The following is an 18,706-nucleotide window of genomic DNA, read 5'->3' as shown; positions in this document are numbered from 1 at the left end:
GTTGTCAAAAACTACATGTCAATTTGCGAGTCTAGATAGCGGTTGCTAGGATTGTGTGGATAGCGTTTTAGTTTGTTTAAAAATTAACGGGAGAAAAAAATGACATCTTCTATGTTGCACATTTGTATTGCCAAACCTCTGCTTCGAATTTTCTTGACCTTGTTGATCTTGATTTGAGATATCAAAAATCCTGCTCTTCACATACAAGGTCTAAAATAATCAGGCCCCATCTTATCTTAATGACCTTGTAGTATCACCGTATTAGAGCACTTCACTCTCGCACTGCAGGCTTACTTGTTGTTCCTAGATTATTTAAAAGTAGAATGGGAGGCAGAGCCTTCAGTTTTCAGGCCCCTCTTCTATGGCACCAGCTTCCAGTTTGGCTTCGGGAAACAGACACTATCTCTACTTTTAAGATTAAGCTTAAAACTGTCCTTAGCATATAGTTAGGGCTGGATCAGGTGACCCTGAATCCTCTCTTGGTTATGCTGTAATAGGTGTAGACTGCTGGGGGATTTGCATGATGCACTGAGTATTTCTTCTTCAACCACCTTTCTCACTCACTATGTTCATAGACCTCTCTGCATTGAATCACAGTTGTTATTAATCTCTGGCTCCCTTTCACATCACGTCTTTTGTCCTGTGCTATTTTGCTCACTCCAACCAGTCGCAGCAGATGTTCGCTCCTCCCTGAGCTTGGTTCTGCTGAAGGTTTCTTCCTGTTAAAAGGGAGATTTTTCTTTCCACTGTTGACAAAATGCTTACTCATAGAAGGTCATGTGATTGTTTAAGATCTCAGATAAGCAGAAGTGAGGCCTAGGAAATGGTAATCATTTCCCTGTGTCAGCACACTGGTCGGATTAAAATGCACATGCCCCTGAATTGATGTCTTAAAAGTATCAAAATGGATGAGATATAAAAAAAAGATCACCAACTGTGAAGCTGTTGTGAATGTGAATATAATTTTTTTTGTACAGAGATGTAGTTGTTACAGCTGGATTTTGGCATTTTACAAATGGGAGCGGAACCCAAGAGGACATTAATAGAACAGCGGTTTTTGGGACTACTAGCACCTGTACAGCTCACAAATGAATATTTTACAAGCTAACTGGCTGCTGGCTGTAGTGTTACCTTCACAGTACACATGTGAGTCACATCTGTCTCTCAGCATGAACGCATGTGAGCATGTTTCTAAAACAGTTCCTTTAATGTTTGTCCAGCTTTTGAAAAACCCAGGAATGTCACATTCCCCTAACCTGAGCGGGGTTCATTACAAACACATGTGTGTTGCACTCATTTTAAAGACGATTGCAAGAATAAAAAGAATAATAAAAATGTTTTACAAGCACGCACTCCAGGTACGTGTATGTATTCATGTAATCACTTAATCTTCTGAACAGGCATGACCACAATCTTAGAATTCTCACACCGGTGACTAATCGTGGCTGAATGCGCTCCATTTTTCTTCAGCAGGACTGAATAGAAAAGTGATCCAGGGAGTGAATCTAATTTGCCGGTGCAGCATCTGCACACAGCCACGCAGTGATTCTGTCTAAATCAAATTTTAGCTGTGCTTTAATGGTGAAAACATCAAACACACAACTCCTTTAGTTACGGCACAAAATCTCCCTTCTTGGACCAGATTTATCATTTAGCAGAGAAAGTCCTCATTTTTACATTATCAAGCCCTTTTTCATTGTCATCACTGGATTTGCTGAAGTGTATTCTATAAATCAAAAAACAAATGCAGACCTTCAATCCCCATTTAATAAACATACATGTCATGGATGCAAAAGCTCTTAAATCGTACTTTAACACACTTGAAGTAAACACGATCAGAAGGAGTACATTATTATTTCACAACCTTCCTCCATTTCCTCTGATAGTTGTATCTTTCTAATGATCAAGCTCAAAGTGGCAGGCTTTAGTGTTAGGTCAGCTTCTTTCTTCATCGTTAACGGTGAAGTAAATTAATTATTTTTCTTTTCTTGTGAATAGCTAATGAACATCTTGCCTTTGTTGCCACAAAATTCTCTTGCTCTGACCTCTCTCTATCCTCCTCTGCTTTAGGAATCACCTTTTCACCGAGGTGTGGAACCTGGTGCTTCACCACAGGGCTATCCATTTTATGTCCCAGTTAGAAGTCCACCAAGAAGCTACAGCTTTCCCTCTTCCATGTTCATCAGTCAGACTAGAGAGAAGCCGGTTTCTCCGGAACCCTCCATGGATGCTCAGTTGGCCTGTCGTTGGATGAAGGTACGTGTAATTAAATATTGTAGGTTTAGTTATACTTATATATTAGTTATATGTTTATTGCATGCATTTTAGCAGAAGCTTGAGTCATATTATTTTGGCAGATAATATTATTAATCATGTGTCGCGCTTCAAACCCTACACTTAATAGCAGGCACAAGCAGTTTCTTCAATGAGGGTGAAAAAGAGCCTGCAAACATTACTCTGACCACTAAGTGGCGCTGGAAACAAAATATATAAAGCTGAGAGTTACAGAAAAAGAGGTCAGCGGGGATAAATGCTATCAGAGGTTACAGTATAAAAAAATGAGTGTGGTGTGCGGTGTGATCTAGCAATAACAAATTAACCATTTTGGTGTGAAAAGGGATTTACTTTTTCATCTGTTTGTATAATTTTAAATAGATAAACTTTGTGTTTTTAAAAAAATATAGTTGGGTGAATTAAAAGGTCAAAATCAACCATTTCCTATATTATATTCTGGTGTTTTAAGAACTAAAGGATTAATAATTATGTATAAAAAATGAATGAAAAACAATGAAGTACCTTGATTAGGTAAACTGTACAAAACGTAACTCATATATCAGAACAACAGATGCTATGATTAATGGACATGCTCTTCAGTACGTCACACTTAAATTTATTACATACAGTAAGATCATCACGTCAGGCTAATAATAGCCAGAATCTCCCTTTTTGCTAGCAGCAGCAGTGTTCCTCAGAGTGTTTTCACCTGTTTTTTTATAGCTCTCTTACACCAAGCCACAGTTACCCATTAATACTCACATTCATACCGCACACAGAGCCATCAAAGTCACAGAAATGTATAGTTGTGTACTAAGACTAAGTTTGAAGATGGGATGAACCATAAATATGAAGCAAAGAAGAATAACTTTTTGTGATGATCAGCTTGCACACTTAAAGCTTGTGTCACACATTCATGGGGTTTGTGACTGTTGTGAATCCACAGGAAAAACTCTTTTAAAGATTTAGAGTTACCCATCAATAACATTATGTTTTTATGATGGCTTTATCCGAGCTATGAAATGATCTTTTTATACTTACACATACTTATTACCTGTCATTTAAACTGCAGTTGACTCTGCCAAAGTTATGTTTTTGATAGTGTTTGCTTGCGTGCCTGTATCATGTTATTATAGTTTGACACATGTCACATTTGACCTCTGACCTCACTTTAAATTTGGCATCTGCCTTTCCTTCAAGTAGACCCCAGAACGTTTTATATCTCTTGATATAACCTCAAGCAAAAGATTACAAGCTGCCTATTTAGTTAGAAAGATACTCTCGTATAATATTATATAATAAGCTCAAGTTTATGTCCAGTTATTTACAAATCAATGCCTATTATCCACGACCTACTCCTACATTATATTAATTTAATTAGACAAAACATCTGTCATGCTACCTGATTTTTAGTGCAATAGAAACTTTTTAAAATAAATGTTTAAAATATACAAATTTATAGAAAATACTATTGCTGTGAAGAAGGACCACAAATGGACACACTGTATGGGTTTATTTTCCTTTTATTGCCATCACACACACTACTGACAGTCTCTTTGTCGTTTTTCCCCGGCTTGGCACCCACGCGAGCAGCTTCCAGCCACACTCTGACACACCTCCCCACTCTCTGCTCCGGCTTCACTAAAAATCAGACAGGAAAAGAGAGAGAGCTCATTAACTATAACACCACACACGTGTCCCACCAACCTCCCTGGCACTGCCCCTTGAGCTCACTGCACCACCCCTCCCCTGCAGCTGAGCCAAGGACCACACCTCTGCCACAATCGCCTATTGGTTTGTTTTGTCTAGGATGATTCTGCTTTTTCATTTTATTTTTTAATTTACATTAAATTTACAGATATAAAATCCATATCCTGGGACAATGCAGAAAATTCTAGAGACAGAGGCTTATTTTCTCTTTAATCCTTTGAATCAGAATCAGAATGCTTTATTAATCCCTAAGGAAATTGTGTGGGTTACAGTTGCTCCAAGACAGTAACAGTAAAAGACGAAACTATTTAAATAATACAATATGTTACGGAGTTTACAAATTTAGGAAATAGCACCTACTGTACTGAACTGTGGAACTGTAGATACTTTGACAAAGGTTGCTTTTAATGGTATACTGTTCAAACATTTTCAATTAAAAAGAAAGAGTGACATAAGAAGAAAAAAATATCAACTGTTTGTGTGAAAGTTTCCTAAAAAGGTCACAATCAGGTTTCTTATCAGCCATGTGCTTCATTCCCTCTTTTGCCCTTCAGTGCCACCTGCTGTTCGATTCACTGCAGGACCTGGTGGATCACATCAACGACTTCCATGTCAAGCCCGAAAAGGATTCTGGATACTGCTGCCAATGGGAAGGCTGTGCTCGAAATGGGAGGGGCTTCAATGCAAGGTATTCTGTGGCTTTATTCCATTGTCATGAGGATGACACAAAGCATATTTCTCATAAAAATTATACCAGTCTCTAAGCAACAGGTGTTAAAAGCAATGTAATTTCCGGTACCCATCTGCGAGTCGCTTGGTACCGGGCCGCGACAGTTGAGGCTTGAGTGCGAAATTTATGGTTCTCAGGGTTTTTATTGGTTTTTAGCGTTGTTTTAATTTTTATCATTTTTATTGTTAACTCGGTTTCCCTGGGTCTTTTCCCGTATATCATGAATAAATCTTCTTTTTTTGGTACCAGTACTGATTTTATTTTGTTGTATTTATCCGCGACACATTAAAGCCAGTCTGTGAAAATATTGTTGGACATAAACTGGTTCGTGGTGCAAAAAAGGTTGGCTGCCTTAAGAAACAAAGAAATGAAAACATGCTAGCAATAGTAGCTTTGAATCCAGTGTGACAGGTCATCAGAGCGAGTCATGATCTTTTCAATATAATGTCAAAATCAAATCACTTTTATTGTCACATCACATGTGCAGGTACATTGGTACAGTACATGTGAGTGAAATTCTTGTGTGCGAGCTTCACAAGCAACAGAGTTGTGCAAATACAATAATGTAAACAAGCAAAATACAAGAATGGCTACATCTGAAACTAATAAATGTAAGCATCATATGTCAGGCTTCCAAGATAAGACACATTTGAATATCAGCAGCCACATCCTAGGTAAAAATGCTGAAAAAAATAAAAACGGCTTGATCTTGATTGTAAATGTGTGTCTTATTTGTTATGATTTCTAGGTATAAAATGCTGATTCATATCCGCACACACACCAATGAGAAGCCACACCATTGTCCCACCTGTAACAAGAGCTTCTCACGTCTGGAGAACCTGAAGATACACACTCGCTCGCACACAGGTGAGTTCAGTCCCATCAAAACCAGGAATGACTTGAACCAGTCATTCTCAAACTGTGGTATGCATACCACTGGTGGTACGTGGGCTCCCTCTAGTGGTACACGGGAAGATTCCAAAAATATTTTAAGACTAAATAATATAGCATGTTCTGACTGAGTGATTTCTGAAAAAATAAAACGTACAACTCTGCTATCACTTCTGTCATAAATGACAGACTTTACTCTAATAATGTAAAGAAGGAGCAAATTAAACCTTTTGAAAAAAAAGGAACGTCCCAGTGAGGCTATTACAAAAGGCGACCATTAAGGCGACCATGGTCAATGGCGACCATTGACCATTAAAAATAAAGTATTTTATATCTTTTGTTCTTATGCAGTATTTTATTTTGTTCTTTTAAAAAGTGTCACATCGGAATAACACTTTCTTCTTTGTTCCTTTCCTTGTTGAGCAATGACACACCATGAATCTCAAGAGTTAGAAACAAACTGACAACATCCTTCTCTGGCATTGTTCTCAAATCAAATCATTTCTTTCCCCTCCATTTCTCCTTCCTTTGTCCTTCTGTCTCTGACTCATATTTGTTTGTTTCTCTTTTCTTTCAGGGGAAAAGCCTTACATCTGCCCCTATGAAGGCTGCAGCAAGCGCTACTCCAACTCTAGTGACCGCTTCAAGCACACTCGCACCCACTATGTGGACAAGCCTTACTACTGCAAGATGGCAGGCTGCCTGAAGCGCTACACAGACCCCAGCTCCCTACGCAAGCACATCAAGGCTCATGGGCACTTTGTTGCCCAAGAGCCGGGGAGTTCAAGTAGGTCAGGGACAGGGCTGGGCCTTCCTACCCACCAGAGTGCCACTGAACAGCCCTCTGTAGGCGGGACTCCTGTCATCATCCCTGGGGCTGCTGCAGCCCTTCTTGGGGGCCTTGGGACGTCCTTGCCACTCTCTGCTTTCTGCCATGCCAGAGCTCTAGGCCACCACCGGGCACCGCTCTTTTCCATGGGTGGAGGAGGAAGCATGGGATCGCTCAGCCTTTCAGACTCCCCACTGTTGCGCTTTGGACTTTCAGCTGCGTCTATGTTTGGGTTGGGGGCTTTGGGAGGTCTGGGGCAGGTGGTAAGAAGGGAGCCAGAGGACGGGGAGGAATCAGAGGAAGGAGAGGACGGGGAAGTGCTGAACCTCTCTGCAGGGGTTGGGGTGAGACAAAGTGACGCTTTGTCTTGGGTGGTGGTTCCATCAAGGGCGCTACTCCTCAAACCAGCTGTTGTTAGTTAAGATGAACTGTCAGCAACTCAGAGAACCAGAGAGTTTGACTTTGTGTTTTTCCAGCCTGCCATCATCATTATCACCGTGTCTCATACTAACATTTTATCAGAAATCACTGGTAATGTAAGTGTAATAGTTTAAAAAAGTACATAACATGTGAGACTCGCTCTGGATACCTTGGTGCCACATTAAGATACACTGAAATGTCTTTATGTTGGCATATCATGGAAAATCCAGATAATTCTATCTACAGTCCCTCAGTGTATGCCTGCATCACTTCCTTTTGTTGATATATTGTTGCTCTTTAAAACAGGACGTTTACTTCCTCATTTATGTTGTATTAAGGAGTTAAACCAAAGGTGTAGATCTCTGTGAAGCTGGTGGCTCCTGACAAAACACTAGTATTTAATACCCGGGCATGAAACCTTATTGGTTTTACTAACATAATGCAGTGCATATGACTGTGGAAAGCTTTTGTGGGTGTATAAGGTTATAAAAATCCCTTCCACAGTTAGAGCCATGCAACAGTTCAGCCATTCCAACCAATAATAACTAAAGACAGACTTGAGTACAGTGGTCTTGTAATGAGCAAAACTTCAGCAGGGCCTTTTTGTACTGCATAACAGTTATTTTTTACACCATACATGCATTTAGCTGTCTTAACTTTGAGAAGGTCAGTTCATCCATATTGCAAAGAAAAGAAAAAAAGCCAGATCCTTAATCGTAGCATGCAGATCCACTTTATTTTTTTTTTTCACATTGACCTGAGATACCTACTGAGTATCTCTATAGCTCTAGTTGTTATCTGGGTAATGTTAAATCATCAGTGCAAACAGTTTCTCCTGTTGAAATACTCCTAAGGATAGCAATGTTGTTTGGATAATTTCCTCAACCACTATAGCTGTTTGTAGTTATTAGTAGGCTTGATAAAAAGTCTCGGGCATTTAAAATTTGTTTGCTTTAACTGGTCTCTGGTTTTAAAACCCCAGATGATGAGTAAGAGAACCAAAGGTCAAAAAGTAAGTCCATATAATAGTGACTCATACAGTAATGACCAGGGAAAACATTGTGATTGCCCGGCCATCACGTATACCCACCTTCATAGTCTGTTTTACTCTAAATTAAACCACAGTTTACCAAGTTAATATCATGGTGAGACTTGAAACTGGGGCCTGAGATCATAAACCCACTAGGAAATGTTTACTCCAAAGAGAAACAAAACCACATCGCTGCACAGCTAAATAACAGAAGTTAGGGAATATGTGTAATCTGGGTGAACTGAGCCTTCATAAACCCATCTTTTTAATTTCATCTACAGCTTGATTTCCTAAAGGATTTTTCCACAGGCAAGCTCGTGGATTAAATTTACCAAAGCTGCTAAGGAAAAACAGCTGGCACCCCGGCCTTGTGTAGTTTTTAAGCTCGACAACCCCCACAGAGTGCTTCCATCGACTCAGATTGTTTCCTCAACAATAAAGATGTGAGGAAACAAGGATGTGGGGAGCAATAGGAAGTACAGTCCACACACCAAAACACACACAATTATGTAATATTAAAACATACAATACAGAGCTACCCTTGATACAGTTGATTTTATTTGAGCAAAGCTGTTTACACAATATTTATGCATATGAAGAGGAAATTATGTGTTTATGGAAAAGATTTTGCACAGCAGTCTTCTTATAGATTGTACTTAAGTCAGTTTGAAATCAAAATCTTTGACTCGGTCTGATCATGTAAAGGTTTCTATGGTTTCAGTTTGGTACACCAGTTGCTACGTGCAATATGTAGTCCTGGTATATCCCCTCACCTGCTTAATTTCCAAGCCAAAAGCAAACAGAATAATTGCCTTGCCTCCAACCCCCAAAAATATTGATTTAAAAATGCTAAATCACAAGAGGTCTCACGCTACACAGGACAATGTCAGCAGTTATCGCACTAATTTGCACATAGAAAAGTGCTCAGTGTTGCTCTCATATCTCCACTGCTGTTTATTTTAGCTAACAGTAAAACCTTGACTCAGACTTAGAACACAATGACGTGTGACAGATTATTTTCAACAAAAAGCTATGTTGACCATGTGATTTTTCTAATCGCAAGAAGAATGAACTAAAAAAAAAACAAAAACGAAAAACAAACATATTGACACAAGTGAAGGTCAGAGCTCCTTCACTCGCAGATTATATTAGTTTAGTGTTTGTTGTACTAATCGTTTCAAGACAATGGTCTAAACAGGATCAGCCCTGCCTGAAGGAATAATTCTTGTGGGTAGACAAAGGTGTGTATATGGCAATAATAATTACACATTTGCTTTGAACAAATGTTGAGACATGGCATAAGTAGGAACAGAAAAAAAAGCAGTCTGTCCAGAGGCAGTGAAGGGGAAGTGTTTGACGATGGCCACACATGGCCAGTATCTGTGTTGATCTTGTATTCCTGTTTGCACATCCTGATCAGTATTTCAAAGGTGCCCCAGTAAGTGCCTTGTGTTTCAGCTAAAATATATCACTCAGTATATGGAACATATGTACTCAGCTGTAAAGTGCATATATATGCTTTTTTTTTTTAAATTACATTTTAGGAAACGTTAAACTTTTTAAAGGCTTGACAACAGATGTGATTTGTACATCAGGGCGACTGCAACACCTTTTAAACACTCCACCAATGTTTACGACTATGGCAATGACTCAGTGTCAATAAATGCATTAAAGGAGAGAGTGTGACACCATTGTGTAATTTTTGTGCTGTGATGTTTTTTGTTTTGTTACTTTACAAGTTGAAAGACTACATGGTAGAATAAAGAATTGTAATAAATTAGGGTTTTTCTTACTGTGCGTGTCCACTCTTCTCTATTTGTGTTATGCCCACTCACAGTTAGAGTTTGCCTCTGCTGTTTCATTTGTTTGAGATTATGACATCAGGTAGCTTCCTTGTATACCAGCATGAATAGAAAGCAGGAAAAAGCAGACAAACAGGTATCTTCTTATCGATGTGAAAGAATTACCACGTGAATGTTACTGATAGCTCCGAGGAGAATCAGAAAATGGTCCTCCCATATCTAAGTGGGTTATAATAATATGTCTCCACATCTCGGGTGACATATTAACAATAAAACATCTCTGATGGGTGTTGCAATGGCATGCCTGTCACAGCTTTGGTTATAGTAAGGGCCCCTCTTCCCCTCCAGGTAGGTAATTGTTCGTAGGTGAGAAAGAAAATCAGTAAATATTTGACGTGTAAATACACCTTTGTAATGAAAGCCTTAGGTTTCAGCACTTGGAGAAGTAATACAGTTGTATAAGCATTGTAAACGTGTAATCTTTCTCTGGACTGAAGACAGTGGATTGGTTGCAACAAGTTTTATACCTCCAATCCAAAACCTCATGGGGTGATGACACTCAATCTGCAAATGCTCACTTAGACCCCTAGTCCCCACCCTAACCCTAATTCTAACCTTGATTGGACAGGCATGAACTGCCAGCCTGAGGAAATAGGACATTTAAATGCTGTGGCTGTGGTATATAACATTCACACACAAACACACAAAAAGAAAGAGGAGGGAATGGAGGGATGGGATTCCAACCAATTACTGGCTTATTGTGGTTAACCACAGAAGTGTCTGATAAAAATGTCATGGGAAAATCCCCCCAGCAGGGAAAAGTTAATTGTTGATTCTAAACGACCTGTAGGTGTTAATGTGAGTGTAAATCCTTGTCTGCACCGAGTTAACCCTCCCCATTTCTTTAATTGAATCTATGAAAAATGCCAACAATAAAACAGTTTGATAGGCATAAAAATATTATTTCTGCACCAACAGGATGATCTCCAAAGAGCCATCACCTGAAAATCTAGTGGATCTCTGCATGATGTGGAACTGTGGAGGACAAAAGAAAATGTGGTGTTGCTTAAAAACTACCTGCAATAGATGAATAGTATCTGAAATTAAGAAATTAAAGAAATCTACCAAATACCTGAAATGAGAAGCCTCATTAGAAATGGTCTCAGAAGGTTAGCTGTCAAGGAAGGTTAACATGGAGCAAAGGCTGAGGTTGCCAAATTACAATTGTTACGCCTCTTATCAAGGAGTGAAATCAGATTTCAGAATTTTGAGTCAAACGGTCATGAACTTATGAGGCGTACAACAGTGACTGCTGCATTTCAAGCCAGTGATGTTGGGGATTTTGGCGAAATTGGATGGAACTACGAACATATACAAACAATACAATCTTATTGGTGATGGCTTTTGCTTTGGCATGACAATTGCCCCAAACACAATGCCAATTCAGTAAACATGTAGCTGTATGGGAAAACACACAGTGGAATACTATCAGTCATGGACTGGCTTCTCCAGAGCATGGAGCTCAAACTTATTGAAGCAGTGTGGAATCATCTCCACCATGGACATGTCTACACTGAACAAAAGGCCATGTTGAATTTACTTGATTCAATAGTGGACATTGGTTGCACACAAATTTCTTGCTTTGGCAAAAACTTAAACAATTGAGTTAAATCAACACAGCTTTTTCATATGTAATAACCATGTGCATTTTGTGTTCATAAAACACGATTGGAACATGTTCAGATGATGTAAGTTGAGCTCTTGGAATATTTTAATCCTTCACAATTTTGTCATTTTATTTTAACACTATTCAATAACTTTTACCCCAGTACTACTTGGTCACTTAAATACTACATGTTGTCTTCATATTACATAATGTTCAACAAAGTCTAGAGTCTGGTTACCATAAAAATTGAATGGATCTACAATAGCTACCATCCTCCTAACCTTATTCTGGTGCAGGGGGGCTGGGAAATAACCCTGAAGTGATAGGTTACAAGGCAGGACAGCTCACAAGTCTATCACAAACCACCATTTGCACTTACATTCACAGGTAATTTAGAATCACCAATTAACCTAATTCTAACAACTGCTTGACTTTTAACTCTGGGACGAAAAACAGAATACCCTAAGAGAACCCAGTGCAAACTAGCCAGATTGTGGATTTGAACCCAGGACCTTCTTAATGTGAAGCAACAGCACTAACCACCACGCCACCAATCCAGACTTAATGAAAGGAGGAAAGCTATGATTTCAAGGCTTGATGCAGAATTCTTTTGTACGTTTTTGTCCTTGACAGGTTAAACCACAATAAATAGCAATAGCATACATGTGGTGTGTGTGTAGTTGTCTGCCTCTTATAACTCCAGTGGTTTTCCTGCAGTTTGAAATCTCGTGCGATCTTGTGAATTTCATGAGTTCAGCAACTAACCACTCTTACTAGATTGTATCAGGTCGTCTCAACAAGAACAAATTAAGTTGTTGAATTTCGTACAGATTCTTCATGATTTAATTACATTCATAGAAACATGAAATTATTGTGTTTAAATTACAAGTTAGACTTTTTTAATGCAACAACCACCCAATTTACTTAGAGGCGGCTGCTCGATTTGACTGAGATGGATGCCTTCCTGAAACCACAATCCAAAGCGTGCGAGACTGAAATCCCGTGTGGTGTCGCAGTAAGTTATTGACTTACTTCACTCGAACATGATATGAACAATTTAATCTAGCCTCTCTGCATATCATGTAGTTTCTACACTATATAATTACACTTAACTTTAAAGCATGAGGCACTTATGTTAAATACACGCAAGATGCTTACGTAAATCCAAGAGTTGGCCAATCCCTTTTTTTCAGTGTATAACGGGGCCCTTTAACATTGTGACAGTGCACTTAGAGAAAACCTGGCAGGTGATTTTGTTTTGTGCTTGGATGAGCTACTAATCGGCTCTCTTTTTCTCATTTTTGTTCTAAGAAGGCCTGCAAGATTGAATTAACAGCGCTGTAAAAAATTTACGGGAGAACAAATAGAAGGTGACCTTTTCCAGATTACAACTAGTAGTCCATGTCTGTTGCTGTAACAGTAGTTCATGTTTAGAGTAAAACATCCCAGCTCACTGATTTGATCGGGGCAATAGTGTGCCTAAAATGTTGCATAATTTTGCTGAGAGATCTTTTACTTTGTGGTAATCTTAGACGAGTAGTTTTATGGACAAAAACCACCAGGTCATTCAGTGCGTTCCCTTAGTGCTAATGTATAAGAGATGTTGGTGTAGTATAACTGAAGTAATGTTGTTAAGTCCTTAAAGTCATATTCTTTTATTGTCATGACTGTATTTTAAGGTATTTTTATTTTTGTATGATATCTGATTTATATGGAATATGGTTGAAGTAAACTAAAGTATAAAATACTTAGTCAGTCATTTGTTTAATAGTAACTTAACATTATATAATTCCCATATAAAACTATGAATTGTAATTTTAAATGGTTTAAAAGCATGTAGAATAACATATGTAGGCAAGTATATTTCTCCTTTTTTTTTTTATTAAGAAGCAAAGACGAAAAGAAAAAAAAAGAAACAGGGCAGGGTTCGGTGGTTGAATCATCCGTCCCCAACAATGCCAAAACCAAATCTACGCCCTTGTACTGAACAAACACTATAGTGTTCAAACAAATAGAACATACACAAAAGAATAGTTGTGCAATTCAAAGCTGCTTTGAAGTCAATGTTTATTTAGGTATTCGCGACCCGATTTTAACCTTAAGTCTTCAACACAGCCCGAGCTGTCTTAGGCAAGCTTTCTTGAAATTTCTTTATGTAGTGTTAAAGAAATTACAAGAGAGTAGTTCTCCGGGCTTCTTGGTGGCTGGGGTTAGGGTAGGAACCACAGCACCTCAGCCGTTAAAAGGCAGTTGACAGTGCCGGTGTAGAGGGTTAGGGTGTAGAGTGCTGTGCGTAAAAGTTGTCAATACTCGGCTGACTCCTTCAATATTAAAAAGAATGCGTCTCCTCCCATGCGCACAATTTTTGTGGTTAAGACCCTTCCTACTCCCATAGACATCCATTTTAATACCATAAAAGACCACATGCAGTAAATTTTCAGATTACAGTTAACTTGAGTGGAAAGATGAGCTGGTTCTAATTAGGGGAAAATTACAAACTATAATTCCCCCCCCCCGTGTCCCGTCTCTCTCCTCCCCCTTTTCTCCCTCCCCAGTCTCCTCCTGCGCCTCCCTCCTTCTCTCACTTATCCTATATCACACACAATGAAAGGAAAAAGACAAAAAGAAGTCGCTTCATTCATTTATCTGGAAACATTAATGGATAGAACACCTTAAGTGAGCCACTTAAATAAATAATCGCTGGATTTTGTGGCTGAAGAGAAGAAGAAAGAAAGAGAACAAGGAATCACGAAAAGAAGGATCGGGGCCGATCATGGGGGATTCCGACACTGGCTCAGGTGCAAATGGAACGAAGAGGTAAGAACTTATCAAACTGCTTCCAAACCAAAACTCAGCTTTGGTTTCCTGAAAAGCAGCAGCATGTAAAGGCTCTGAATTCATCATTCTGGGACGCATTAGTCGCTATTCTTTAGCTTTCATTCATATTTGATTCCATTTTTTGTGATGAAAAAAGTGACAAGATCAGTATTAAAAAGTTTAACTGATTAAACTTAAATGTTAGCGTTCAGGGAGAAGCTGACTTATGCGATAATATAAGCTATACATTTTCTCTACTTGAATACTGGATACCTGACAGACAAAACTCATTAATTGAAGTCACTTTCAACTTATTTAAAAGCAAGAAACAGTTTCGGTGTCAATGAATGATTAGAAAACAAAACAAAACTAACAAACAAACGAAAACTAACATTTTTAAAGATGTTATTTAACGTCTTTTGTGTGTTTTATTGTTGATGGTGTGTTAACGCTATTGTTCTTCCTGGTAAGTTAGACAAAGTTGACCGCCTTGTTCTGAGCAGGAAATGATTGATGATTAATGATTGGTGACTTGCATCTAACTGATTTTTCATGGCAAGTTTGTATACACATCAGTATAACAAAACATAGTGAACACAATGGGTAGACTATTAAAATGCAATTTGTTTAATCAGTCTGGCTGACAGAACAAAATAAATAATAAAATACAAAAGGCAGTGTGCAAATAAAACATTCCCTGAACTCCACTGCGCATACGGAGTCTTTACTATCCACTTGGCTTGACTTTGTCATGGTCCTGGGTCGTGCGACCCAGTGTTTTGTGTTTTAGCCTATTTTGATGTTTATTCTTTGTTTAGGGTCACTAAGGCAGTCCAGCCATTTGTACATATTACCCGTGTATTAAGTCTCCCTTGCCCTTCGTGTGTTTATGTCTGCGTGTCTTATATTGTCAAGTCCATGCTGTCGGTTATGTCATCTCCCCTGTACTACGTCTCCCCGGTTCATGTGTCTTGTCTAATCTCCATGTTTCCTGTTTTACTTTGAAAGTCTGTATTCACGGTCAGTGTATTCAGTTTCACTCCTTCTGTCCTGTCGTTAAGTTCATGTGTGTCAGCTGTGTTCCCATGTGTGGCCACTTCCCCTGATCATCCCTCATGTGTATTTAGTCTCTGTGTTTCATACAGTCTGTCTCGCGTCGTCTGTGTTACCACCTCCTGTGTTCTGTACCTCCAGCCATAGTCTTTCCTTAGTTTTGTCCAGTTTAGGTTTTCTGTTGAGTACTACACGTATGCTGCCCTCATTCTGTTTTTGTTCTTTTCATCAGCCATAATAAAAGGCTCGTTTTGTTGGAATCCACTCCTGCATCCTCGTTTGTGTTCGCACCTGGGTCCACCACACACCTTTCCGCACGGTCTGCCTCCGCAGACCGTGACAGACTTAAGTACAATGGAAAACTTTTGGGGAATTAGAATTACAGATATGAGCAGTATTACTTGAGAAAAGAAAACGAGTCAAACTGGTGTGGCTCTACTGCTGTGGAGTGAGGCAAACAGGTTTGGTGAAACAGAAACCAGTGTTTAATCGTATAGGATTATAGGCCACAGCAAATTCAAAAGTGTCAAATGTTTTGGTGTTAGTAGACTTCTTGCAAAAGTAGAGTTAATTTTACTCTAAGTAGAGTCACATTCTTTTAATGTAACTCTGAGGGAGACGCTGCACCCCCTCGTCAGCGACTTTCTCGTCTCCACTCTCCGACTCCGCCCGCAGCAGCAGCGGCCCGGCGAGCGTGAGTCGTCACCAGAGCCATGCTGTTGCGGTGTTACCCCGCTACCTCATGAACCAGTGGCGGTCAGAGTCGGAACGGTGAGGCTCACCACCGACACACACACTTCATCGGCTTCCGCATCTTCGCCACCGCCTGTCTGCACGGAGATGCCCGAGGCTATTGACTTCGGTGAGGAGGAGCGGCAGCAGGTGTTGCGGGCGTATCGGGAGGACGAGCTACGCTGGAAGCCCTGGCTTATCTCCGAGGAGGAGCTTCTGCCAGCCGCCCCGCCTCGGACCGGCCGCCCGTCCTCGCCGCCTCGATCGGACTACACTTCTCCCGCTTCTTATCTGGCGCGGATGTGGTCGGAAGACGAGGAGCCGCTCGCCACAGAAATCCAAGTTCCGTCCGCGTCCACTTCAAGACGGAAGCGACGTTCACGTCGCCGTCGCTCATCGCTACGGCATGTGTCGCCCTCCACTGAGCTACACGAGGAAGCTGTGGGGGGCATGGATTCCGACCTCGAGGGGCGGCAGCGCGCCGCATGCGCGCAACTGCAGGAGGAGCTACGGGAGGAGCCATGGCTCGCTCCTCACTACGGTGAGATCTTCCGCGGGACACGCCTAGCCCTTGGGGGCCCCCGGAGTTGCCTGGAGCTCCCGCCTGCCGCCCCGCCAACACTCGCCGCCTCAGCCTCTGCGACGCCGCAAGAGGCTCCACTTTCCACGTCAACGGGACCCACGGCCAAGAAGAAACGGCGTTCGCGTCGCCACCGCATCGCCCGACGCTCGGAGGTTAGTGACGATGTTTTGTGTCCACCTAATCGCTCTGGATGTACTGAGAGCGAGGGGCTCGGAGGGACAATAAATGTCTCAGAGATGAAGACCCCGTGTACCGGTACTGTTAACTCTGTCACCCCCCCAGGCACCGTGTCACAGTCTGTTTTCTCGGAGGCCAGTGAAGAAGCTGTCTTTCCCGTGCCTCTGGCTACTGATATTGAAGGTGTTACTCTCGTGCCTACGTTTTGTATTGACAATAAAGCTAAGTTTTCTGGTGTTGGGCATGCTGTTTTTGGGGACGCCACACTGCCCTCACAGTACTGTGAACCTGACACTGCCAAACCGGCCATAGGCACTTCGGTTTTGGGGATCAACCCGTGCGATGTTCTGTTAAACCCTGTTATTATGAGTGTGCAGGCTGAGGGGGAGGTTAGGGAGATAGAGGATAGAGAAGACGCTGCACACCCAGGACATGCGTCTTTCGCTAAGGAGGCTTCTTTTAAGACTGTTACGGCATCTGGAGCCTTTTCGAAGACTGTGTCTCAGCCCCTGCTATCCATTGACTATAAATCACGTGAGAAAACGTCTGATCTGACTAGTAATAAGACTGTATTCCCTTTGACTAGCACCCACCTTTTGGGGTCTTTTTTCCCTGTTCCCAAGCCGAATAATGAATGTTCTGCTTATGTAACTAGCCCAGCGCAAGAAGGAACGTCTGGTGTTGATCGGGAAATTGTATGTTATGTTCCGGCGCTAATCGGGCCCCAGGTTCCTCACTCTGCTGATGATTTGACCAGAGTGAGTGCTTTGGGGTCCGACATCAGCAACCGCTCTTCTGCACCAGTCCGCCGGGGCTGGACGAGTATTAAGGGCCTGCCGGGTTTTCCTATGTCTGTGAATGGCATTGTGATTTCTGTTAATACTAAAGTGAAGGTCTGTTTATGTTGTGCTTTCCCCTTATCTAATGACAAGGCTGTATTTTGTGTTTCCAAGACTGTCGGGGGGGGGGCGCCACGCTAATCATCACAAACCAGCTAGCCCTTTAACCGCACCCCTGGGCCAGGGCCTTTTGACTGCAGTTAATGAACTGGCCGATCTAAGGACAATTCAGCCGGATTGCTCAGAGCCAGTCCACTATGTTTTCTATGCCACGCCAAGTCCATGTGCATCCCACTCACTAGCTTTCTACAGCCGCCTAGTGTGTGGGGCTGAACCCCTTCTTAACTCAGTCTCGCCAACAGGGCTCTTAGACTCCTGTAAGTGTAGTTGTCTCCCATGTGACTGCCAAATTATTGTGTTCAAATCATCTGCACCTAGTCCTGGTTGTGTTATGTGGGTTCATGCATCGAGTCTTGGCCTTAAGAGTCATGCTTCCTGGGACAACATAACTGTCACTTGTGTCACTGAGCCACCTTGCTTCTGGTCTGAAATATTGTTTGAATCGTGCTCCAAGACAGAAGGAGTGTTTAGCTCCCCAAGAAGGGCAACTAAGGACAATTCGGACTGTGTTAAGGACTTAGAGACATCAAGGTCCTTGTCTGTCGTTGCTCCTCTGCTTACATCTGCCAAGGACAGTGTCCGGAGCTTCGTGCTCACTCCCAGGGTGGCTGTGGCGTTACCTGACCTCTCACCTGCGTCTGATCTCCAGGTAGAGGCAGTGGACACCCAGCCAGCACCTGAGCTAGCTCCCACCACCAGGGTCAGGGCAGCCGGAGGTCAGCCATATCCTGCGTTTACACCCCAGGCGGGAATGGCTGCCGTCCGGTTTGTTCCTACACCCAGGTGGGTTCCCAAAGTTATGCCAGTCAGTACACAGCTGAGCTCCGCACCCAGCCTCGGCGCTCAGGTGGGAGCGGTTGTCGCTCTGCAGGCGCCTGCACCGGCTCATGTTTCCATTGGAGGCTCAAGAGAGTCATCGCCACCACGACAGCCTCCTGCTCTGCTCCCTGTCCAGGTGGCAGCCCTGCTCCCGGTCCAGCCAGGGGCCTCCTTAACTGTTCACCCTGCGCCTGCTGCTGGATGCCCGGGTGTG

At 41.6% G+C, this 18,706-nt stretch overlaps 1 protein-coding gene across 2 annotated transcripts in view; it reads left to right on the top strand.

The window, feature by feature from the left end:
- The window catches only part of LOC146630191 (zinc finger protein GLIS2-like), a 30,903-nt gene extending 21,242 nt beyond the window's left edge, over positions 1-9,661 (top strand). For both annotated transcript variants that reach the window (XM_085355650.1, XM_085355649.1), the window contains exons 4-7: positions 2,071-2,256; positions 4,539-4,672; positions 5,463-5,581; positions 6,183-9,661. In XM_085355650.1, coding sequence (XP_085211776.1) covers positions 2,071-2,256; positions 4,539-4,672; positions 5,463-5,581; positions 6,183-6,856 — 1,113 coding nt within the window. In that variant the 3' untranslated portion in view covers positions 6,857-9,661. The remainder of the gene's footprint in view (positions 1-2,070; positions 2,257-4,538; positions 4,673-5,462; positions 5,582-6,182) is intronic.
- The last annotated feature ends 9,045 nt before the right edge of the window (positions 9,662-18,706 follow it).

The sequence above is a fragment of the Diplotaxodon limnothrissa genome, linkage group LG6 (genome assembly GCF_057381915.1).
Source record: "Diplotaxodon limnothrissa isolate DT_005_m linkage group LG6, D_limnothrissa_male_GT1.1, whole genome shotgun sequence".
NCBI classification, from domain to species: Eukaryota; Metazoa; Chordata; class Actinopteri; order Cichliformes; family Cichlidae; genus Diplotaxodon; species Diplotaxodon limnothrissa.
Note: the sequence above shows the minus strand (reverse complement) of the source record. Positions and strands in the feature narration are given on the sequence as shown.